The sequence below is a fragment of the Echeneis naucrates genome, chromosome 24 (genome assembly GCF_900963305.1).
Source record: "Echeneis naucrates chromosome 24, fEcheNa1.1, whole genome shotgun sequence".
Classification (NCBI taxonomy): Eukaryota; Metazoa; Chordata; class Actinopteri; order Carangiformes; family Echeneidae; genus Echeneis; species Echeneis naucrates.
This window is the reverse complement of record NC_042534.1, coordinates 1013574-1031715: the sequence shown is the minus strand read 5'-3', so window position 1 is coordinate 1031715 and position 18142 is coordinate 1013574. Positions and strand designations below refer to the sequence as shown.

General features: G+C 46.1%; 1 protein-coding gene across 1 annotated transcript in view; it reads right to left on the bottom strand.

Annotated features, from left to right (window-relative positions):
• Nucleotides 1-277: 277 nt before the first annotated feature.
• The window catches only part of myo6a (myosin VIa), a 60088-nt gene continuing 42223 nt past the window's right edge, over nt 278-18142 (bottom strand). The window contains 11 exon segments of the mRNA XM_029495865.1: nt 278-630; nt 1780-1998; nt 3703-3729; nt 4493-4624; nt 6822-6925; nt 10047-10082; nt 10749-10787; nt 11677-11837; nt 13318-13396; nt 15533-15741; nt 17446-17596. Coding sequence (XP_029351725.1) covers nt 431-630; nt 1780-1998; nt 3703-3729; nt 4493-4624; nt 6822-6925; nt 10047-10082; nt 10749-10787; nt 11677-11837; nt 13318-13396; nt 15533-15741; nt 17446-17596 — 1357 coding nt within the window. The 3' untranslated portion in view covers nt 278-430.

Below are 18142 nucleotides of genomic sequence, written 5' to 3'. Positions count from 1 at the left end.
TTACAGAGGAATTCATACTTTTCTTGTTTGGGGAGGCAGCATCGAACAAAAGAAACAAAAAAAAAAATCCTACTTCTGGTATTACACCCTGCTAAAGTAGTATTAAGGCCTCGGAGTTAAACTCGCAGAAATGTTACAGAATTCATTGGAAAACCACCGGCTGTGATCATTTAGTTTGATTTTTCTGCATAGGGTTCACTGCAACCCCCCCAACCCCCAACGCCCCCCCCGGCCACCACCACCTCATCGAGGAACCGAAAGCCAGCGAGAACAAAAATTTAACAACAAGAAGAAAAAACAAAAAAAGGAACAAGATGGCTGGATTCCCTAGAGTCAGAACCAACACGCCATCTGTGTCAGGTAGCTGGTGCATCGTCCCTTCGTTTGCAGTGAGAAGCCCCCCGCCCCAGCCGACCCCCGTGGGGCTGCGTCACTTGAACATGCTCTGCAGCATGGCCGTGGCGTAGGTGGGTCGGGCCTGTCGGCTCTCGATGGCGCTGCGGAGGTACTGGATCCCCCCGCAGCGCTCCCAGATCTCCTCGAACTGGCGAGGGAGGATCTCTGCCCCCCTCTTCCTCGACAGGCCCGTCTCCTCCAGACTCAGCTCGCACATCTCCATGTCATCCTTCCCTGGGGGGGGGAACAAAACAACGGCCGTCACTTTTCCTCCTCTCTGCTGCTCTGCTACGATGGAAGCTAACATGCTAACAGCCGCCACAGTGATTCAACTGTCTTTTACATGCTAATATGCTAACATGCTAACAGTCAGTACTGACTAGTTACAGAGGTTTAACCGTCAGGCTAATTCGATGTTCCCACGTTAACTTGTTTTTTCCCCTCTGGATTCAGATTTTGATCCAGTTTTTATTTTTTTTAACTGCAGGTAGGTATCGATGATGGTGATGATGGTGACACTCGGGTCGCTGAGATACTTCAGTGAGTCTGGAAGCAGACAGTTTCCTTCCCAGAGTGCAGGAAAGAAGCAGGTTTCAATCTTAAATGTTCATTAAAGGAGTTTGGAGCTCAGCTGCTCTGTGAAATGAAATAAAACCCGACGACACATTTCATCCCCTGAACATTAAACCAAGTGGATTTTCATGTCGGCGGTGTAACTCAGCACATCTGCAGCTGGAAAGTCAGAAAGCGCTGCCAACTTTTTCAACCCAACGAGATGGATTCACCTCCCGCCGTAACCCTCTAATGCCGCTGCTTGTTTGCGTTTTATTTGGTGTGCTGTTGTGACTCATCATTTTATGACTGACACAGATTGAATGTGTGATTCTCCTCCACTCTTCCTGAATCTTCCTCTTCCAGCAAAAATCATCAGAAGATCATCGTAAATGAGAAGCTCTGTACTCATTGTGTCTTTGGTGCTAAAACGCCTTCACGCCGTTTTCTTGTCATCTTTCTTATGATTTGAGCCGGAGACCCGTCGAATAACGGATGGGTCCTACACGTCATAAATTCTGCACATATCACCGTCCTGCTCTGATGGGACCTGACAAGGAGCGGGCCTCCTGGGAAACCCCTAAAATCCTGATGTGATGGATGATTGGAGGCCCGCGGCGCTGACTGTGCGACAGGAGCAGACGTCTGTTTAGAGGGAGCTGACGAAGAGTCACCGCCGATTCCATTTGTTTCTGTTTCGTGTTGATGTCGGAGCAGCGACCTCCATTAAATGAGAAGGAGCTGAAATCACGCGATCTGATTGGGTCCTAGGTGTTGTGGCAGAGTGCGGCAGGCAAACCTAAACTTCTCTAAACTTCCTGTCGTACTGACCTGCCACCAGCAGGATGGGGTGTTTATCCGGGTGCAGCTCCATCTGCCGGGCGATCCAGGGCCCGTCGAAGTGGGCGTACCACCAGCCCTTCTTCTTGTTCTGGGGGTCTTTGTACTGGTCGCTCGGCCGGATGAACGGGATGCGGAAGTAGCGCTGCTGCCGGTTCATCGCCACCTCGTACTGCCGGGCCGGGATGGGCGGGGCTGGGTGCTGCTGGGCTGTTGTGATTGGATGGAAAAATAGTTAGTCAAGTGATGACAGCAACCACGTTTGGATGCAGCCGCCTCGTTCCTGTGCATCCGCCTGTGCGTTAACTGCAGTTGTGTGCGTCGCTGATAGATGTTTGCCTTTTAAGTGACAGGCTTGTTTTTCCAGTGTTTTGTGTAAACTACACTTACAAGTACTAAGTTGTGTTGTGTTGTGTTTGTGTATTTGCTCCTTGTCCTTGAAAATCTACATCTGAATGTTACATGAACAAAACATCTATTTTTCCTCCATCGTTGTTGAGCCTGCACAGTGACTTTTAGTGTCTTTTTCTGAAAGAGTTGTGTGCTTCTGTGTTATGAGTAACTCTGAGCTTTTGCGGATAAACCAGCCTTCTCTTTGGTGCAGTGAACGCAGCATCAACTCTGGCTCTCTGATTCTGGAAGTCCACGGAGGAATCTGGTTCTGACTTACAGGACCTGCACCAGTTCTACGGCAGTTAACGCACAGGGGAACGCTTCGGGACGAGACTCAGACCAGGTTCCCTGTTAACCAGCTGCATGTGGACTGAATAATGAGCCCAGTCCCCGGTCCCCGGTCCCCCACAGTCAGCCGGTCCTGCTGTGAGAGCTGAGGAGGAGGAGGGTCAGCGGGGAATGAAAGCGAGTGCATCCTCATGTGAGAGAGCAAACATCTTTCTACAAAGCGGAGCGTAAAGACAGGATCTACAGAGACGGAGGAAAGTTTCTGTTTATGACAAAGCTGCCGAATCAGCAAATCACTAAAATATTCACAGCATCTCCTTCTGCGGTTCAAAGATCCCACAGAGGGAAACGCTCATGTACTTATCCCGAACCTTTGGACCGTCGTTTTGTGTAGATATGACGACTATCTGGGGATAAACATGATAAAAAAATCTGATGGAATAATGAATCAAAAACGTTTTTCACATATGAACTAGATTTGACAGATTAGTTTTATTACGATCAGACCTTGGATGGATTATTAAATATGCCTCAGCACTCCAAAACATTTCAGTCCAACTGTGACGGAGACGTGAGGAGTGAAACTTTGAGACTGGAACTGAAAATTACTTTCACCTGATCAGCTACTAATTAGCTGATGAATTAAACGGCTGAACCAAATTTGACTTTCAGGCTCCGTATGAAGCTCAGACAGTCTGGTGGCTGTACTGGGCCGGAGTGAATGGACTGAAGCGGCCTTCTCCTCCGGTCACGCTCCCTCAAATGTGACGCCATCATCTGCTGCCAAACACAAGCCAGGCAAACTGCCCTGACAGCCTTCTGCCCCCCCCCTCCCTGAGAACAGCTCCGTGTGGGAGAATCAGTACCGGAGTTGTCGGAGCGCTGAGGATTACCTCGGCTCTTCATCAAAATGTTACGGCCGTCTGTGTGGCGGCGAGAACTGGCACCGGTCATAAAGGATCAAACGCCAACGTTGTGACGTTGCAAAAATTGTTTTAACAATCTTGTCCACACACACACACACACACAGTTATCTCTGTAGTTGTTGCTATGGAAACCCATCCACCCTCCCCACTGAAAAAGAGGAACTCCATCATCCATCAAATAGCAGCAAGAAGCAAATAACCTGATCCCAGTTAGCAGCAGACCTCTGCTGTGATTGGGAGGGGGGGTTAGTAAAGGGGGGGTCGCAGCTCTGCGGTTAGTGGAGTTACACACTGGAGGACCACTTACATGCTTTTTTCGCGGGAGGTGCATGATCTGAAAGTAAACATGCCAGGTTACACGGACGTACATGACAGGAAGTGATGCAACACAGCAGCAACAATGACAACATCAGTGAGTGACACGTTACTTCCTCTGACACACAACGATTCTGACAAGGCAGCAACTTTATGGAAACGGAACACACACAACATGAAGATGATGACTACTTTCCGTCTCAGCTCCGTTAGTTCCAGTGATGGAGACGAACATGAGTTCAAAAAAGAAAATGAAAGAATAAAAACGATAAACTGTTTTATTGTTAAGTCATCGAGCTGCTGCAGACGGCCGCTCTGATTTATGAGCGTGTTCTTTATTTTATGTATAATTTAATATGAGGCAGGATGATAAAGCTGAAGCCTTCATCTTCGTTGACGTATTCTCGCTTTATATCCTCCTCGGGGTGTCGTGGCTGCTGTGGTGAAGATGGAGAGTAAAAATGAGCAAATATCTGACGGGTCCTGCTTTAAAATCCATCCTGGGAGTCAAACCCTCCTCCACGACCGGCCGACCTGCCCCACCTCTCTCAGGTGGCGGTGATGAAAAATGAAAATGGCAAACTGACAACTTGAAGTTTGACCTCAAGGTGACAAATGAGGGGACGGCTCCGAAAAAAGTCTGATCCTGTTCAGGAACTTTAGAGAGCTGATTCCATCGGCGTCAGTTGTTTTTATTTTTATGATAAATAACAGATAATATTCACCTAAAAGTGAGCACACACTGTAACGTGTATCTGTTGTGTTGTGTTGTGTTGTCGTACCGTAGTCGGTCACAGATTTGGGCGCCCTCTGCTCCGTGTCCGTGTTCCTCTTCTTGTTCTTTGACTTCCAGGCGTGATAAACCTTCAGCCGGCGGTGGAACTCCTCCCTGCAGGCGGCCAGGAGCTCGATGTCTGAGCAGACGACACGTTCAGAAGATCAGTTTAACAAAACACAGAACGCACAAAGGCCCAAAGGTGAAAGATCAGTTCACTAACAACCTAAACCAAGATGTTAGCATTGACTTTAGCATCAGCTGTTCAGGTTAGCATTTGTGAAACACAATCACACTGATTCAGTGTTTTTTTTTTTTTTTAATGTGGTCTTTGTATGTGTGTGTGTGTGTGTGTAAGGTGTCTGTCAGTCACACAGTAGCCCCGCCCCCTAACCCCTCCCCCTTCCCTCTAAATGAACATGATCATGTTGTAATTCAGACTGAGACCATAAACTCATCAGGGAGGAGAAGGGACATTTCCCCATAGACTTCAATATCAGGGAGGAGGAGGGAACACTGTTTGTGTGCAGATTCATTACTGAAGGGTGGTTGTTGATTTCTCCTCCAAACTGCTGACTTCAATTGAAATCTTAACACAAATCATGGCACTGTTTGCACACACACACACACGCACACACACACACACACACACACACACACACACACACACACACACACACACACACACACACACACACACACACACACACACACACACACGCTAATACAAGAGGCTGACTTTTCAAACAGCTGGGAGCATTAAGATAACACACAGATAAATTACTCCAGTATTCAATTCATCACCCGAGGCAGCGGGCTCACAGTGTGCGACGAGACGCTTAATGCACACTAAGTGCCGAGGTGACGTCACCTGAACAGAAACATTCTGGAGAGCGGGAAAGCTGATACAGCCTCGTGCTGCAGGCCGCATCAGTATTCGGCCTCCCCCTCCGTCTGGGTGGCGAGCTGAGCGGCGTGTTAACAGCCAGCCGGGTCGTTTTCTCTGCATTTATATGCGGCTCGTTTCAGCAGAGCCGGCGGCCGCCGACCTTCCTGTCCTCCACGCTGCCGAGCTCTCCGGTTGAACTCGAAATTATGAGTAAAAAGAAAAAATGTGCAAAGTCTCACGCTGACTTTTCTTTTTTGGCCTTCATTTTCAGCGCCGAGTCATTAAAGGAGCACGTCGACGTTTAGTGAAATGTGAATATTTTAAAACTTCTGCTTTAAAGATTTTAACTTTCATTAATGAGCAGGATTTATTAATAATCCGGTTTAATCCGGTTAAACCCAGGCCGGATGCTTTATGCTAAACTAAGCTAAGCTAACCAGCTGATACTAAATGTTCAGAGATATAAACGATCTTTTACTAAACTCTACGAACACCAAGCCAAAATTTGAATTCCAGTCGCTCATGTTGAACTGATTTAATGATTTAATGGCAGATTTCAACCTGGATAACAAATATCACAACAATAAATGAACGAAGGCTCGTAAATTGCCTTTGTATCGAATATAAACTGATTTAAGAATAATTCAATCACACTAACATATTACCTGCACTGTCTGCATTAGACTTAACATATCACTGTAAAGGTGAAGGAGTTAGTTGGTCAGAGGCCACGACTGTCCCACACAGCTGGAGCAGGCAGAAAGGCAGAAAGGCAGAAAGGCGAAAATCCGACTAATGTCCCATTAAAAACGAAAACAAACCCCAACAATAATCATCAAAATATTAATGATGCTGGTTCATCTCAGGGGGAGCAGCAATCGGGCCCCAGGATGATTAAAATGTTTATGTTTATGTTTATGCTGCTCGTAAAATTATTTCCTGAGGAAAGCTCTGAAAGAAACAACAAGGGTTCATCCTCTGAGGAGGCGGAATCAACGTTCATTCTAATGTATTTACATGTTTGATACATGAAATAGAAATTACTGCCTACAGAACAACAGACATTTGGACGTATCCCCTCATGATCAAGAATATTCAAAGTGAACTTCTGGACCAAGCTGTGTGTCTGAAATATCCTCTGGGGAGTATGACTGTGCTGAAAAATGTTCAGAGTAAAACTGCTTGTTAAACTCTGAGATATAAAGCTGAGGGAATGTTCTCACTTTCCTCTGAGGATCAAGAATAATCAAAAACATGAACACCAAACAGAACGTTAAGGTGACAGCAGTTTAACCTCTGGAGACTCAGATCACTGAAAACTCATTTCATCAAAGCGATGGAATGAGTTTCAGGCGTCGTCTGTGGAGGGTTTGACCGAACTAACAGCTGATACGTCCCCCTGGGGACCATGAGCCATCATGGCGTCCAGTTAAACTGCAACACTCACCACATGAGGTGTTGATGGCGTCCCGCAGCTCGGCGTACTTCCACTTGCTCAGCTCGTACTTTTTGGCACCGGCGGCCGCCTTGGACGCCTGGACCTGTGGACCTCTGATTGGACAAAGAGACGAGGAGACAGGAAGTCAGAGACAAAAGGCAGCAGGAGGTCAGAGGGCGGGGTTTCTCAGTGGTTTTTGAATTTGGGACGAAAAAGGATTCACTTGTGAAGAAGAGGCAGATGGGCGGAGCTTACGGAGCCGTCAGATTTTCACTCCTGTTTAACTCGAACTGCAATAACGAGCCAAAATCCTTCTTCTCTTTCGTTCAGCTTTTATGCTAATTTCCTGAAAGTGGCTTTTGATTTTTCTTTCCCACAGCTGATGATAAATGTGGTTCAAAAGTAACAGCCGTTTTGTCGTGTTCATTTAAGGCCAAAATGAAACAGAAGAACAGCTTTTTGGAAAGCCCAAAGAAACAACAAGAACAAGAAACAGTTTGGCAGAACAGAAGCTAACACAAAGGATAATTATCTGAAGGCGTTAATGTCTGAGATCTGCGAACAAACTGATCAAACATCCGTTTAATTCATTCCGTCTGGATGGACGTTCATAAAACTGTTTAATTTTACAGCATAAAGAGAAGAAAGTGAACTCCAGAAGGAATCAAGCTTTGACACAAACTTTCCCATCTTAAATAAAGCAGGTAGCTCAGAACACAGTAAGCTCCGCCCACCTGAAAGTCATCAGAGCAACAGGAAGTCACAGATGTGACGCACAGCTGGTTGGTTACAGATGTTAAGGTGCACTGAGGAGAATCGGGGGTGTGTTCAGATCAGCATCACTGTTAGGAGGAAAGAGGGAGGCAGAGCTACAGGGGGTTGGCCGGCCACGCCATTAAGACGCAGGAAGTCAGGCCGCGTCCTTCCTGTTGAGTCACAAGTGTGCGGCTCCTGACAGGCCTGATTAAACCACGACTGGGATTTTCCCTTCTTAGAGTGGCGTGAAGATGGAGGCGGGACCCGGCTGCCTCTATAATCCCATCAGGTGGCTCTGCGGCTCCCGATTAGCCGGAGCCGACCTCCCAGAAGCCCACGCTGTAGCTTTGGCAGAGAGCTAAGTGGCTGAACGCCTCAGTCACCTTCTGCACCCGCTTCCTGCTGCAGGGAGCTTCTGCGGCCTCAGCTAATTGGCCGTAGACAGACGAGCAGAGGAGCCTGAGGCGGCCGGCTGGCGTCGGTGCAGCTGACATCACTCATTCACATCTGAGCCAAAGCTCGGAGGACGGCGCCTGGAAAACACGGTTTGGCGGCGGAGAAAGCGCGGACTTGTAACGTGAGCGTGACGTCAAACGAATGCTGAAGATTAAACGCGGCGCCCGGTTGTTGATGTTTTCTGAGGCTTTTAAAGGTTTGGCCACAGCAGGAAAAAGCTTTTTACTTCAGTTCACTTTAATTATTCATGTTCGTTCCTCATCAGAAACTTTTCTTCATCCAGTTCTCAAACTCGTTATATTTGGATTGGCTTGAACTGTGAACATTTAGGGACTATTGACGTAAAACCCTTTTTTTGTTCTCTTTTGGATCAGTGTCTTCATTAAACAGGGTCAGTATGTGAAAACACGACAAATGAACCAGATCACACTTCATTTAGTTTTATAACTAAATGAGGCCTGAGGGTTCAGGTTCAAACTTGAAACTCCTCATCAACACCTGATTAGATCAGTCCGTGACATCATAACAATCAATTTCTTATTGTGTGGAGAATCACAGATTGGATCTTTAAAAGGCAGATTGTCTCTGAGTTCAGTTCAGAGAAGATAAAGGAACATTATTATTATTATTTTGTTGTTGAGGGAATTAACCATTTTTAATCAACACTGATTAATAACATTTCCATCTTCATTAATCAAAAAAAAAATAAAAAAATCAACTGGACTCTTGGAGATTGGACTCTTTTTCTGATCATTTCTGTTGATCGTGGACGGATTGACAGACGGCGTTTACCCACCGAGCCAGAAGTTCGGACATTTCCTTCGCCATTTCTTCCCTAAAACAGAACGACGGTGCCGAAAAAAAAAAGCATTAAAATGTGTTTTGGGTGAGTAGATGTGAAAAATACTGATGATCATTTAAAAATACGACAACAGAAATAAAAAAAGAATAGAAAAAGGAGGAGAAAATTAAAGACAAAGAAAAAATTGAAGAAAAAGTAAGAACTGAAATGTCAGGGTCACAAAAATAAAGCGATGAAGAGGAGGAGACAAAGAGATGAAGAGGAGGAGATGGAGAGATGAAGAGGAGGAGAGATGAAGAGGAGGAGACAGAGATGAAGAGGAGGAGACGGAGATGAAGAGGAGGAGACGGAGAGATGAAGAGGAGGAGACGGAGAGATGAAGAGGAGGAGACAAAGAGATGAAGAGGAGGAGACAGAGATGAAGAGGAGGAGACGGAGAGATGAAGAGGAGGAGAGATGAAGAGGAGGAGACAGAGATGAAGAGGAGGAGACGGAGAGATGAAGAGGAGGAGACGGAGAGATGAAGAGGAGGAGACAAAGAGATGAAGAGGAGGAGACAGAGAGATGAAGAGGAGGAGACAGAGAGATGAAGAGGAGGAGACAGAGAGATGAAGAGGAGGAGACGGAGAGATGAAGAGGAGGAGACGGAGAGATGAAGAGGAGGAGACAAAGAGATGAAGAGGAGGAGACAAAGCGATGAAGAGGAGGAGACGGAGAGATGAAGAGGAGGAGACGGAGAGATGAAGAGGAGGAGACGGAGATGAAGAGGAGGAGAGATGAAGAGGAGGAGACGGAGAGATGAAGAGGAGGAGACAAAGAGATGAAGAGGAGGAGACAAAGAGATGAAGAGGAGGAGACAAAGAGATGAAGAGGAGGAGAGATGAAGAGGAGGAGACGGAGAGATGAAGAGGAGACAGAGATGAAGAGGAGGAGACGGAGAGATGAAGAGGAGGAGACGGAGAGATGAAGATGTGTAGCCTCTCTCGTTAAAGTTTCCTTCTTTATGTCCGACCTGCCATCATAGCTAACTGTGTATGTGTGTGTGTGTGTGTGTGTGTGTGCGTGTGTGTCGCTGACTTATGATGTCACTGTCAGAGGGACACAGAGAGGATTCTGGGAGTCCGAGGCCGACACCAGCTGCCTCTGAACGGCTCCACTTCATCGGGGTGTGTCTGATTTATGCGCCCTCTCTAAGTTTCCCTGTAAATGTGTGAACCTACATGGTCAGGCCCTTGGTCTTCGTGGATCCAGCAGAGCTGCGGACAGAGGGATTATGGGATTATAGGACTGCACAACACAACAAACCAATCAGGATGGCGACTCATCCGGACGTGATTCAGCTTCTGGACTCGGATTGGAGGACGCGGCCCGAATTCATCAAACTGAATCTGAGTCACTGCAGCCTTTTACCATAATCCACGTTCTGGATTTTACTTCCATCTGTTCTATTCAAATTAGGGGGCGGGGCTAATAAATCTTAGGTGATTTAGTTTTTGTTTCCATCTGGTATATCCAAATCAGGAGGGGCGTGGCTTCTATTTCTTTATCAGTCCATCTATTTCTAAATATACACATTTATTTAAGCGTGTCTTCAGTGTGTGTGTGCGCCTTTAAATAGTCTTAATGATCTGTCACATGACACACACGTGTCCCACGTCCTTTTGTGCTGCGTCTCAGAGGTTTGATAAATACGGACCCAGATCACGTGTCCTCGTCACTTCAATCATGTTCACACAGTACAAATAAGAAATAAAATGGTGCGCCTGCTGGTTGGAATCAGGATCGGATAGATCCAGAGAGGGGGTCTGTGCTGGCTGGAGGACTGTTACAGCATGCAGGGAGTGGGGGTGGGTTACGGGGTTAAAGGTCAGAGGCAGGTGGGACTGGGGACGAAGTTAAAGGGAGAAATCGCCGGATCTTACGCTGCTCTCTCCGGGGACGATGGCACTGAGGAGCCGTTGCTGGGAGGAGGAAATAAAAAAACAACAACAACAAAAAAAAACAAAGAAGAAGAAGAAAATGTTAAAGAACTGCAGGGAGCTGGTTCGAAGAGTCACGTCAGCCAATAAACACTCTGAGCCTGAAAACGTGACAGACACAGTGAGACGATCATCCTTTTAACTACTGCGGAGGATCTATTTAAAGTCCAAAGGTCACGCTGAGCTGCGTCTGAGATGTTTCGGAGGGAAACCTCGTCACGACGGTTTGGCTCGTGTGACCTTTTTGTAAAAACCCGACAGGAATTTAAAAACCCTCCTCGGCTCATGACCTGATGAAACGAAGCAGCACAACGTCTGAGGAGATTTTCTGCTCTCCAGTAAATCAAATAAAACGTGTTTAATGAGAGATTAAAAAAAATCCAGCTTCAAACCGACTGAAATCAGCGATTTAAGTCAGAAACTGTAAAAAGAAATGGGATAAAAACACACTACGAGTTATATAGAAATATATTTATATAAAGATATTATTGATTCTTTTTTTCCCTTCAGTTAGACCAGATATTTTAATTTTTAATAAAAGTTTTAATATAACTGTTTGGCCTTAATATCTGATTTATATCCATAAAACGTAGAACATTTATGTAGAAGCTTTGAAAAATATAAAGTTAAATATAGTTATTCTGGACTTACATTGGAATTATTAAAAAATTGCGGTAATATATTGTGTTATATTTTAGAAAGTCTCTAAGGTTCGCCTCAATTTTGGTATTTTGTTTGTTTTATTCTGAAAAACCTGGATTTGATTTGATTTCTCGGCACTAATTTAATTGGCTGATGGCGTCTCCTCCCGTTTGTTAACTCATCGTTCTGTCAGCGTTTCTGCCACGATGGCGTCAGGTGTGTCGGTTACCTGCGCAGGCCCGAGTCGAACTGCGCCTCCTCGGGGATGAGCTCGGCCTCGCTCTGGGCGATCCTCAGGGCCAGCTCCCGGTCCCTCCTCTCCTGCTCCAGGACGGCCTGCCGGGCCGCCTCCTCCTCCCGCTCCGCCTGCAGCTGCAGCTCCATCTCCATCTGAACAAGTTACACACAGATTCAGCAGGTTTAAGACCAGAGCCGCTAAATCAGAGACCACGAGGCGGGACCCTGACCTCCATCAGGGAAAAGGAGAGGTGAGCTCCACAACTACAAAAACGATCGACGGCAAACTGTGAAAAGAGAAATAAAGTCGACTCAATCTGCAGCGCCAGCTTCTCAGACTTGGTGCTTTTCAATAGATGGAAATAATCAACATTTGAGACGAGCGGTTTGTGAAATGCACTTTCAAGTGTTTGTATTCAGCTGCAGCTCCATGAACACACCAGCGTCGCCCGACCTTCCTCTCGCCTGAAGGGGGCGGGGCTAAACCAGAAGATTGATCTTCCTGTTTCTACTTTTCTTAAGTGAAATGATTTTTTTTTTTTTACTTATTTCCTGAAGTTCATCTTAATGTCAAAAAGAAGAATTCTTTAGTTCTCCGGACTCTCTAAGTGTCGATGCCTTCAGTCTAAATTGAAGAGATTCGACATTCGTCTTGGCGAGTTCCTTTACTTGGTTCAGGAAAATAAACATCTCGATTATTTACTTTGACCCTAATCCCGGATCTTAAACATAAATCCTCACCCTCGAGTATCCAATAACCTAAAAAGTCTTAATCACAGGAAATGTCGTGACACTTAAACCGCTCCTCGGTGGGACGGAAATAACGAGGCACTCAGAGGCACACGGCGGCAGAGAGGGCCATTAGACAGCGTGATGGAGAGAGATAAAGTGCGGCCATGTTGCTGCCAGAACAGATAGAAATGGATTAGAGGAGAGTCGAGCTGCACAGGAGGGAGAGATTTCAGGGCTTCGACTCGCTCGTCCTCACATGATCTGCATTTGTGAGGACGCACGACAATGACGACGACGACACCCTGCGAGGGAACGCTGCCGGCGAATCTGTCGCCGAGAACTCTTGTCCTGAAATCGCTGCTCTCCCTCCAGCCACCATGGGCCGAGGCGGTAATGGATCTGTGCGTTTTAAATTGTGTTGAGTCAGAAAATGATGATTGCACCTGCAGAATTCAGGAAATTTCATTACGCCGTGCAGTCACTGATTAGAAAAGCTCCTCTTACGGCGAATAGAGCCGCCATCTTATCAGAGCTGCTCTCAAAACCCACACACTTAACTCATCACACTCCACTTTGGCTTTCTATTAGAGTTTATCTGCTTCCCTTCATGCTGGAATATTTCTGCACACACCACATCTGTCCTCAGCTGTCATGTCCTTTAAGAGCAGAACGTAGTGAAGTCTACAGGTCAGACCAACATGGCAGACGTGCTGGAAACTCCGTTTGTAGGTTTACAGAAAAATCTGGATCATCGTCCTCCTTCATGAGGTGAATTCTATTTCACCCAAAACTAACAAAAAGTTTACTTTAGTTTACGCAGCGCACAAAATCACATTTAGAGAAACAAAATGGCGGACCGTGATGTTTTATCTCCAACAGACGACTCCCATCCGACACCCACCTGAATCCTCCTCTCCTCCTCCTCCGTCCTCTTCCTCTCCTCCTCCTCCTGCTTCCTCTTCAGCTCCATCTCGGCTTTCCTGGTTGGGGGGAGAGGTGGTGAGAAACGATCGCAGGGAGACAGAGAGACAAAAGACAGGCGACAAATGAGATGTCGGGACATTAAGAGGAAAGAGCAGATGGGGAGCGAGACAAGGAGACAAGGAAAGAGGAAATGGAGACGTATAACAGAGAGCAGAGGAGGAGGATGAGTAAAAGACCACATGAAGATAAAGGTTGTGAGAAACAGATCAGTGAAGGTGAATTGTGTCTTTCCTCCGATGCCAAAATGATGACTCAACATTTTTACATTAATAGCAGATAAAAAGTCCCATTTTTCAACTTCTCAGTGTTTTACTTTGAAGGTAACAACCAAAGACCATCTCATCTCTGGAGCTCTAATGACAGCCAATCAGAGGAGAGGCTCTGGGCCTTTGCATGCTGGGTCTAAACTGCCGAAATAAATACACCTTGGCAGGAAGCAGCGAGGGGTCACCTGATAACGTCTGCTCAAACCAAACGCTGCAGATTAATGAGCAGGGCTGATTAGATCAACTGCCGTCAAATGTCTCACTGCATCATTTTACTGAGAGGTGACAGACGATGAATCACTTTTCAGAATAGTTGCAGATTCTATTTTCTGTTGTGCCACGAAGTGATTAATCATCTCACACTCTGAGCTCCACTTGGATGAATTTGCTGGAATTTTGTTTGCCGACGAAATGAAAGCAAGAAAAAGATGCGACCTCCCGTTTGTGTTTCACTCGCTCTGTAACGGTGATTTATTGAGTTGATATTGGCCGTTTTATTTTTGTTCTGCGCTCACAGAGCAGCGAGTCTTTTCCTCCGGCCTGCTGCCTGTCTGGTCATCGACTAACAGAAGGTTATCGTGCCGCTGCGCAGGCTGCAAATAGAAACATCAGCCAAAAAGCCCTGAAAGAAAATGAAGTGTCCCATCTGAAGAGGACTTGAAGGCAGCAGAAGTGGATCCTGCTGGACGGACCGCCTTCAGCAGGTCCCTATAAATAACTTTTGGATTATAGCTGCACCGGATCTGTGATGACAAGGAAAAACATATAAAAACCCCACATTACGGGGTTGGTGGGTTTATCGAGCTCTCCTGATGTGGCTGACACTCTGCCGGCTTCACGACCTTCAGTCTGCGACCTCCAGGTGAATCCTGGGAGTCCATAACTCCACGGCGAAGGATGCCGGGGGGGGGGGGGGGGGGGCAGGCCATAAAATTTAGTCTGTTGTCGCTAATGTCTTATATCAGCGGGTAGTGGTTTGTGACGAACACAATGGCCTCCATCAGTCCTCCCAGAGGACTTCCCCTGACACAGAGGGGGCGGGAGAACGCCAGGGCTCGAACCCGAGTGAAGAATACGCCTGACAAAATGTGGGAGGGAAATGAAATTTCCTGAGAGATAGATTGAAAACCTCAGCAGACTCTGTGATGGAGTCATTCAGGAGACGTGGAGCTGAATACAAATTTCAGGCAAATCCTGCAGGGGGGATGGTGGGCCCAGGTGGGCGGGGCTTTGGGGGTGGGGTGGTGACCGCTTTGTTGTGACATCACAAAGTTTCTGGATTCCTCACTTTACTAAACATGCTTCCCAGCATGCACGTCAGCGTTTACAGTAGGTCTGTCAGTCAAACAATAGCCCCGCCCCCTAACCCCTCCCCTTTCCCTGTAAATGGAGCATCCTTTAAAAATTATCATCATTTCAGACTGAGACCATAAACTCAGGAAAACATTTACTGAGCTGATAAATCAGGGAGGAGGAGGGACATTTTCCCATAGACTTCAATACTATCCACTGTTGTTTACAGCTGATTGATGAGTTTCACAGTTTGACCTTTGACCTTTGAGACTGCCTCACCATCAGACGGTAAAAAAAAAAAAGTTATTTAAATGACATCATCTCTCGTATCGACACTTTTTCAGGCTCATCGTTGTTCTCTGAAGCTGAACTCGTAAAACACAGCGGCTCGGCCTGATAACGCTCTGCAGCGTTTATAAAAATAAATCCTTTTCAAGTGGCCATCATTATGTAAATCCCCGTCGGCCACCTTTGGAAATGTTTGAGCTGCAGCGGCTCACAAAACACCAACTTTGACAAGTGCCTCTTAATTTGAGGTCATATATACGAGAGCAAAACAAAAAAACTGCTTACAGTCGCCGGTCCGCCTCTTCCTGCTTGCGGCGCTGCTCTTCCTCCTCCCTCCTCTTCCTCTCCCTCTCCATCTCCTCCTGGATGCGACGGAGGCGTTCCCGCTCCTCCTCCTCCTTCTTCTTGTTCTGCATGGCAGTCAGCAGCTGCTCCGACCGGGTCACCAGGGCCTTGTACTCGTGGTCGATGTCGATCCGGCTCATGGTGGTGTTCTACAAACAGGAGTCACATCCTCAAACTGTCTCACAAATACATCTGAAAATCATTTTAAGAGTCCGTCGTAATATTTTTAACAGCACATCGATCGGCAAAAAAAGTAAGGCTCATCAGAATTAAATATTTTCACTCTCCCCATCGAATCTGAAGAGAGATTTAAAGTTAACCGACCAAACAACAAAACCAAGCTCCATTTACTGAGATCGGATCGTACAGAAATAACAACAACGATAAAAATAATGAGGTGATGTCCGAGAGCCCTCTCCAAATGAGGCGGGGCCGTTGCCGCAGCAACAGGCCGATGCCCTTGGTTTGGTTGTGATGTGATGAATCGATCGTAACTTTGTTTTGGAAATGATGTTTTCAAAACGAACTGAAATCTTCCGTGAAATGACTCGAGGGAACCCTGAAGGACTTTGTTCAGACGATCGAAGCGGCTCTCTGATGTTTGTTTGGTTTCATCTCAACATGAAGACAAAACTAACTCTTTATTTAATACTGACTTACATTCTGCTTCAGGCGACGAGGCTCTGACAAATCTTTGGTCTGGAGCCGGTTTCTTTGGGTTTTCATTAACTCATTCATGATTGTGGCGACTCTGGGGAATGAAATTCAAAGGCTCCTTCTGGGAAACAAATGATGCATCCCAAAAATTCACTGAAAATAATATGGCAGCAAAAAACAGCCCAGCTAATGGAACGGTCTTCATGGTCAACAACATCTGATGGATCAGTTCTGTGGTAGAATGAAGCTCATAATTAAAACATTTTCCACAAAATAAAATATGTCAGCTCTGATTTCTCCAACCTTTTATGGGTAGTTGCTAAACATCGTAGTTTAAACCGGCCTTCTTTTACGTCTTGTAGTTTTGCAGCTTTGCAGAAGGATCTGATTGTTTTTAGGCTTCAAAGGTCATAAAGTTTGTGTTGTGTATTTGTTTTGCTTTGTCACAGAGATCGCTGTAAAAACCCAAATGGATTTTTAAGGGATGACCTACAAACATCCAGCAACCCTGCAGAGCGCTGAGGGATTATCTAGATGTCAAAGCTGCAAACGACGACGTCTCAGTTTGTCTCAGTGGAAGCGTCAGAGAGCATCTGGAATCTCGCAGTTCGCTGTCAGAGTATGTTGAAGTGTCAGCAGAGCTCGTTCTGACGGCTGACACGGACGTGCAGTAAACACGACGATGGAAGCGTGTCGACGTCTCACAGCAGATGAATATTCATACGCATCTGCTGTCACCGCAACCTTTTTCCTCCGAATGCCAGTTCCATCGACAACAAAGGCTGCAGGGTGGGTGATGTGACGGGAGCGTCGCACTCAGAGTCCCTCAACCAGCCCTCGTCCTTCTGATCCTGACATTTTCTGAAGCCAACATCTGTCAAAGCTCAAGTACGACGCCTCAGCTTAAAAAAAAATAAAAAATGTAAAGTACAGAGCAGATAAAGAAAACGGAAATGTTGGAGTATGAAAATCAAACAAAAGGAACCTCCTGTTTTTTTCCCCGACGGTCATTTTTTTTATGTTTCATTTTACTCATCTGAAAAGTCAAAGAATTTCCAGATCGTCCAAACAGCAGAACACAGAAATAAAAAAAATCTACAAATGCAAAATGGAATGACCGACCGGACCTCTGAGCTCCTCCAGAATCTGGTTTCATCTCACCTGCTTTTGATTTGTAACACAAAACTCTGCCTCACCTTGATTTTGACTATCAGGGTGTCGATGGCGGCCTCCAGCTGCTGGACCTGCTTACTCATCTCTTGCTTTCCCTCCTTCAGGCCGGCCACCACCTCGTTGAAGCGATCCATCCTGTTCTTCAGGCTGCGCACTTTGACCAAGCCGTCGATCCTGAAACACACACACACACACACACACGTGAGCGACGGCACCACTGGCTCTGTTGATGGAATCAGGTTTTAGTCCTGAAACACACAGAAACTTTAAAGGCTCGAACAGAAAGCTGACCTGAACCAAAGGACAGCTGGAAACCCGGCGACGTTTTCAGGAAATCATGATCTTCTAAGGAAACGTCTGAACGCTGCTCTGAAGGACTTTCGGCACCAAACTCAGTTGTATTTAATTCCCACAGAACAATTTAATAATGGTGTAAAATAGTGCCATTATTCCGAACTCTGAACGTTTCCAAAGACACAGATATGTCAGGCTGACTCTGGGGGGATGATAAGAGAGGGGGTCTTGAATTTTTTATTTTAACGCCACAGGGTGGCATCAATAAAGCGGTGAAACGAGCTGTATTTACGTGATAATATTCCCAACTTCAAAGTTTTTTTTAAGTGGGGAATGACGAACATTGGCCCAAATCAGAAGCAATTCCAGCTGATTAACTGCTGCTAATCTTGTCTTTGGGTAATAAATTCACCCGCCAGTCACTTC